The 7,556-nt window shown below is 48.3% G+C and overlaps 1 protein-coding gene across 1 annotated transcript in view; it reads right to left on the minus strand.

The window, feature by feature from the left end:
- CALB2 (calbindin 2) overlaps positions 1-6,869 on the minus strand; it is a 53,585-nt gene extending 46,716 nt beyond the window's left edge. The window contains exon 1 of the mRNA XM_073605641.1: positions 6,719-6,869. Within this exon, the coding sequence (XP_073461742.1) occupies positions 6,719-6,812 (94 nt within the window). The 5' untranslated portion in view covers positions 6,813-6,869. The remainder of the gene's footprint in view (positions 1-6,718) is intronic.
- Positions 6,870-7,556: the final 687 nt, after the last annotated feature.

The following is a 7,556-nucleotide window of genomic DNA, read 5'->3' on the forward strand; positions in this document are numbered from 1 at the left end:
TGTATGTAGGATGGAGTAGGGTTGGTATGTAGGGTGGAAAAGAAGCTGCATGTAGGGTGGGGTAGGACTGGTATGTAGGGTGGAGTAGGAGCTGTATGTAGGGTGGAGTAGGAGCTGTATGTAAGGTGGAAAAGAAGCTGTATGTAGGGTGGAGTAGGGTTGGTATGTAGGGTGGAAAAGAAGCTGCATGTAGGGTGGAGTAGGGTTGGTATGTAGGGTGGAAAAGAAACTATATGTGGGGTGGAGTAGGGTTAGTATCTAGGGTGGAAAAGAAGCTGTATGTAGGGAGGAGTAGGGTTGGTATGTAGGGTGAAAAAGAAGCTTTATGTAGGTGGAGTAGGATTGGTATGTAGGGTGGAAGAGGAGCTGTATGTAGGGTTGGTATGTAGGGTAGAAAAAGAGCTGTATGTAGGGTGAGAGTAGGGTTGGTATGTAGGGTGGAAAGAAGCTGTATGTAGGATGGAGTAGGGTTGGTATGTAGGGTGGAAAAGAAGCTGTATGTAGGGTGGAGTAGGGTTGGTATGTAGGGTTGAAAAAAAGACTGCATATAGGGTGGAGTAGGTGTCTTGGCTGGTGCTGGGAGGACGCAGCTGTTGGCTCAGGTGTTGTTTTCTCAGTTCACTGAGGAGAAATTAGTGAGGATCTCTGGTGAGGGCCCCCTGCTCCCTGGGGCCCCTGTGCCTGCAGTGTGTTTTGCTGTCTTTTCATCAGCAGATCAGACAGGTGAACAGGTTGGCAGGGACTCAATGAGGGTGATTGGAAATCATGGGAGGTCGCTGGTATCCGAGGTGTGTACCATCCCAATCCCCTGACACCCCCCCCTTCCCCCAACACCTTTGGGGTCCCTTAGGTAGGTGATTCTATCAGTAAAAGAATAAAAATCCCCCCAAAAATGGAAAAAAAATTAGCAAACGGGGTTCATTGTTCCAGGAGCTAGCAATCAGAATTTGGCTTCATTCACGCAGCTGTAAACATTTTACTGATTTTATTACACATCTTTTTTTCTAGGGGAAAAGTTCCTGCGTAATGATCGATAAAATACTTGCATATACAGTATATAGGCATTTAAACACATAAAGACACATATGCGTACAAAACTTGTTTTTGTAATAATTTATTTTTTCCACCTTTGTTTAGGCTTGTCACTGACACTAATACTATGGCTGCTGGTTGGCCCTTCCAGGTCTGGCCATGGTTCACAGACTGCACAGTACATTATGGTTAAAAAAAAAAATTCTCCAAGGCACATCTGCGCATAAATCCGCCAGGACCACAAATCTCAAACCTGCAGAATTTGCCTAAAATCCCATAGTAGCACTGAACCCATCCCTATTACTGACGGGACTCATGTATAATACTTCAGAATAATGTTCTTATCATCGGAAACATGGAGGGGGAGAAGGGCTGATGCTATATTATTATAGCTGCAACAAAGTCACAACACTTTATGCTATGGGACCACACATGGAGGGTGTTTGCTCATGTAGAGATAATAATAAAAGAATTTTCAGTGATATGGCTATATTACATGGATCCTCAAACATCACGGCATTACATGTAAGAAAAATATCAGCGCATTATAGGAGCAGAAATAGAAATTCCACCATCCACTCACCTCCTTACTATACCAAAAATATGTGATATAGTATGTGTGTGTTCTGACTGTGTGCCCCGTGTACTCTGACTTTACCCTTTGACTTTGTGCTTTATGTGCTCTAAATGTGTTCTGGCTGTGTTATCTGTGTACACTGCGCACTCAGATTGTGTACTCTCACTGTGATCCATATGCTCTCACAATGTGCTCTATGTACTCCAACTGTGTGCTCTGACTGTGTTGTAGCTGTTTGTTCTGTGTTCTCTGTGCACTCTGTGTGTTCTGATTGTGTTGTGGCTGTGTGGCTTGTGGCTGTGTGTTGTGTGTACTCTATGCACTTTGTTCTCTGATTGTACTCTGTGTGATCTATATGCTTTGTGTGCTTTTACTAAGTGCTGTATGTGCTATGTGTGCTGTGACTGTTCTATGGCTCTGTGTTCTGGTACTGAGTGTGTTCTGTTGCCGTGCCCTGATTGTATGCCTTCCCCAAACCTCCGACCTGGGATTGAATCCTGGAGTCCCGTGGACCTGGGTCTAACATTCGTTCCAGCATCCAGTGATCTCCTTACCAAAAGTGCCAAATAGTCCTGGCATTAGCTCTGACTTTGTGCTCTGTGTACTCTAAACGCTTTGACTGTGTGCTCTATGTGCTCTGATTGTGTGCTCTGGTTGTGTGCTCTATGTACTCTGGTTGTGTGCTCTATGTACTCTGGTTGTGTGCTCTATGTACTCTGGTTGTGTGCCCTGGTTGTGTGCTCTATGTACTCTGGTTGTGTGCTCTGGTTGTGTGCTCTATGTACTCTGGTTGTGTGCCCTGGTTTGTGTGTTCTATGTACTCTGGTTGTGTGCTCTGGTTGTGTGCTCTATGTACTCTGGTTGTGTGCTCTGTTGTGTGCTCTATGTACTCTGGTTGTGTGCTCTGATTGTGTGCCCTGGTTGTGTGCTCTGATTGTGTGCCCTGATTGTGTGCCGATGTACTCTGGTTGTGTGCTCTGACTGTGCTGTATGCCTGTTATTTGATTCTGTGTTCTGGTACTGAGTGTGTTCTGTTGATGTGCCCTGACTGCGTGTCTTCTGTAAGTGTATGCAGAGACCCTCAACCTTCCCCGTCTAATGCAGGATTGGATCAGTATCCTGGAGTCCCGTGGACCCGGGTCCAAACTCGTTCCAGCATCCAGTGATCTCCTTCCCAATAGTGCTAAATAGTTCTACTATCGGCACAGAAACTCCACTCAGGTAAATTGGTACAGTCACCATGGGAAGAAGCAGGAAAGTGCCACTGACATCAATGCTGATGGGGGGGGGGGGGGATGTCCCACTGACATCAATGCTGAGAGGCGGGAGGGGGGTATGTCCCACTGACATCAATGCTGAGAGGCGGGAGGGGGGTATGTCCCACTGACATCAATGCCGAGAGGGGGGGTATGTCCCACTGACATCAATGCCGAGGGGGGGGGGGGTATGTCCCCACTGACATCAATGCCGAGAGGGGGGGGGGTATGTCCCACTGACATCAATGCCTGAGAGGGGGGGGGTATGTCCCACTGACATCAATGCCGAGAGGGGGGGTATGTCCCACTGACATCAATGCCGAGAGGGGGGGGGGTATGTCCCACTGACATCAATGCCGAGAGGGGGGGGGGGTATGTCCCACTGACATCAATGCCGAGAGGGGGGGTATGTCCCACTGACATCAATGCCCGAGAGGGGGGGGGGGGTATGTCCCACTGACATCAATGCCAGAGAGGGGGGGGGGGTATGTCCCACTGACATCAATGCCGAGAGGGGGGGGTATGTCCCACTGACATCAATGCCGAGAGGGGGGGGTATGTCCCACTGACATCAATGCCGAGAGGGGGGGTATGTCCCACTGACATCAATGTTGAGAGGCGGGTGGGGGGTATGTCCCACTGACGTCAATGCCGAGGTGGGGGGGGTATGTCCCACTGACATCAATGTTGAGAGGCGGGTGGGGGGGAAGTCCACTGACATCAATGCCAAGGGGGGGGGGTATGTCCCACTGACATCAATGCTGAGAAGGGGGGCGTGTTCTATTAACATCAACGGCTGGCGTGTCCTACTGTTATATACAAGGAAAGCCTATTGTGTGGCCTCTGCTGGTGAGTCCTGATGCCGCCAATCACCTGCACACAATACCCTAAAGAACAATCCCTGCACCTCAGATATTTGAGATATAAATTGCAAATGGTTGGTGTGACCAAATTGCGCAAACAGTGGGAGAGGTTTAAACGGGTATGGGTAAATAAAACCTGAGCTTACTTTGCCCTAGGTCAAGACAAGAATGCATAACGCACAGAGTGCAGGGTCAGGAGTAGGGAAGCACAAAAGAAAGTAACACACAGGTTGCAGGAATCAGGATAAGTAATGCACAGATTGAAGGGGTCAGGAGTAAGAAGGATACATAGTTTAGGGTTAGGAGTAAGTAACACATAGAGTGCGAGGGTCAGAGTTAGTAACCCTCAGAACGTAGGGCTCAGGTGTAAGTAACACAAAGTGCAGGGGTCAGGAGTAAGTAACACACAGAGTGCAGGGGTCAAGTGTAAGTAATGCTCAGAGTGCAAGTGCCAGGAGGAAGTAATGCACCGAGCACAAGGGGTCAGGAGTAACCACAGAGTGCAGGAGCCATGAGTAACTCAAGAGTATAAGAAAAAGGATTAAGTATCACATGGAGTGTTACTTAACACAGGAGTAAGTAATGCACAGAGTACAGGGGTCAGGAGTAAGTAATGCACAGAGTATAACGGTCAGGAGTTCTAACGCACAGAGTGCTTGGGTCAGGAGTATATAACATGCAGAGTTCAGGGATCAAGAGTAAGCAACACACAGAGTAAACACACAAGGTACAAGGGTCAGGAGTAATGCTCAGAGTGCAGGCGTCAGGAGTAAGTAACACAGAGAGTGCAGGGATCAGGAGTAAGTAATGCTCAGAGTGCAAGGGCCAGGAGTAAGTAATGCACTAGGTGCGGGGGTCAGGAGTAAGTATGCACAGAGTGCAGGAGTCAGGAGTAACTCACAGAATATAAGAATCAGGATTAAGTAACGCATAGAGTACAGGGGTTAGGAGAAATGCACAGAGTGAAAGGATCAGGAGTAAGTAACACACAGAGTTCTAGGATCAGGCGTAAGTAACGCACAGAGTACAGGAGTCAGAAATCAGTAACCCACAGAGTATAGGGGTAAGGAGTAAGTAAGGAACAGGGGGCAAGGGTCAGGAGTATGCAGCACACAGATTACAGGGATCAGGGGTAAGCAAAATACAGAGTGCAGAGGTCAAGAGTAAGTAACACCCAAGGTGCAGGGGTCAGGAGTAATTAACGGTCAGAGTGCAGGGGTCAGCAGTAAGTAACACAGAGAGTGGAGGGATCAGGAATACACAGTGTGCAGGGGTCAGGAGTAAGTAACACATAGAGTGCCAGGCTCAGGAGTGCACCAAGTGCAAGAGTCAAGGGTAACGCAGAGTGCAGGGGTCAAGAGTAAGTAATGAAAAAAGTGCAGAAGTCAAGAGTAAGCAACACACAGAGTGCAGGGGGTCAGGGGTAAGTAGGGTCAAGAGTAAGCAACATACAGAATGCAAGGGTCAGGAGTAACATATGGAGTGCAGAGGCCCCGATTTAATAATGCATACACATTTATGGTGACAGCAGAGTGTGTTATATATGGGGACAACAGTGTGTTATGTATAGGGACAACAGTGTGTTATGTATAGGGATGGCAGAGTGTGTTATATACAGGGACAGCAGCGTGTGTTATATACAGGGACAGCAGCGTGTGTTATATACGGGGGCAGCAGCGTGTGTTATATACGGGGACAGCAGCGTGTGTTATATACGGGGACAGCAGCGTGTGTTATATACGGGGACAGCAGCGTGTGTTATATACGGGGACAGCAGCGTGTGTTATATACGGGGACAGCAATGTGTTATATACAGGGACGGCAACGTGTGTTTTATACAGGGGCAGCAGTGTTTGTTATACGCAGAGATATAGATGACCTGTATATTAGAGGGAGTTATGTCTATTCTTTTCATGTTTAGATGGTTCTCACTGTAAGTTCAATTCTGGGTGGAGAATTTGTTTTTGGTGGAACTGATTTTCCTGGATTTGGCAGAACTTTGCTCGTGTTTCATCTGTCGCATTGTTAGTGTAAAAGAATTGTAATAAAGGACTGTGGGTGAAGTTGGGGGGGGGGGGGGGGGGGGGCGGGGGAACGGAAGTTATTTTATGGTTCAGTCCATACGATCTAAAAGGGGTCCCTCTTCTCCATCTTAGAAAATTGAGAGGTATAGAAGGTATTTCTCAGATGAGGGTGGAGCAGGGGCTTGGTGTTGGCTGGAACAAATGATCAGTGTGGGATAGTATGGATCTCAGATTAGGGTGGAGCAGAGGCTCAGTGTGAGCTGGAATAGGTAATCAGTAAGGGATAGTATGCATCAGTGGCAGCCAGTCAATAGGGGGCGCAAGGGCGCCGCCCCCATGCATTTCAGTTTAAGGTGAAGCAGAGGCTCAGTATTAGCTGGAACAGGTAATCAGTATAGGATAGTATGAATTTTAGAGTTTAGGGTGGAACAGAGGCTCAGTGCCGGCTGGAACAGGTGATCAGTATGGGATAGTATGGATCTCAGATCAAGGTGGAGCAGAGGCTCAGGGTCAGATGATCAGTATGGGATAGTATGGAATTTAAATTAGGGTGGAGCAGAAGCTCAGTATTGTCTGGAACAGGTGGTCATTATAGGATAGTATAGATCTCAGATTAAGGTGCATCAGAAGCTCGGTGGCAGCTGGAACTGGTGGTCGTTCTAGGATAGTATGGATCTCAGATTAAGGTGGAAGAGAGGCTTTGTGTCAGATGGAACAGGTAATCAGTGTCGGATAGTATGGCTATCAGATGAGGGTGGAGCAGAGGCTCAGTGTTGGCTGGAACAGGTGGTCATTATTGGATAGTATAGATCTCAGATGAAGGTGGAGCAGAGGCTCTGGGTCAGATGGAACAGGTAATCAGTGTGGGATAGTATGGATCTCAGTTTAGGGTGGAGCAGAGGCTCAGCGTTGGCTGGAACAGGGGATTAGCATGGATCTCAGAATTTAAGGTGGAGCAGCACTCACCGTCAGAGTCATAATGCTTCCAGATGTCCAGGAATTGGGATGCGGTGAGCTCAGCCAGGTGCAGGTAGAGCGGCTGCTGCTTGTGTGCCATCATTATCTGTTATCTGCGAGTGCCAGCTGAGGCTCCGCACTGTCCTTATATACAGAGCCATTCTCAACTATGCCCCCAGAGGGCAGCAGTGAGCCAATCTCCATCCCTGGAGGAATGCTCAACCCCTTCACTTCCAGATTCCATTCCAGGGACCTCTTCACTGCCAGATTCCATTCCAGTACTCCTTCATTGCCAGTCTCCATTCTGGGGACCCTTTCACTGCCAGAATCTATTCCAGGAACCACTTCACTGCCAGGCTCCATTCTGGGAACCCTTAACTGCTGGGCTCCATTCCGAGGACCCCTTTACTGCCACATTCTATTTCAGGAACCTCTTCACTGCCACACTTCATTCTGGGGTCCCCTTCACTGCCAGACTCCATTCCGGGGACCCCTTCACTGCCAGGCTCCATTTCGTGGGCCTTTCACTGACTTCATTCCTTCGACCCCTTCACTGCTAGGCTCCATTCCAGGGACCCCTACACCGCCAGGCTCCATTCTGGGGAGCAATCAGTAGTCCTCCCATTACTCTCTGTCACCTCTTTAACTGCTTATTAGCCCTCTCTTTCATTAACCCCTACTGTGTCTCTTATTGACCCCATCACCTTACACACAAAGTAAGGATATATATGCCTACCATCCAGGACACATGCCTTTTGGTCTTACAGGAGGACTAGGAGGTGGAGGCACCAGTGGAGCCAAAACAATGGACTCAGGAATGAGCATTCAGCATTTTGATAAAGTCAAC

Source organism: Aquarana catesbeiana, linkage group LG11 (assembly GCF_042186555.1).
Source record: "Aquarana catesbeiana isolate 2022-GZ linkage group LG11, ASM4218655v1, whole genome shotgun sequence".
NCBI lineage: Eukaryota > Metazoa > Chordata > Amphibia > Anura > Ranidae > Aquarana > Aquarana catesbeiana.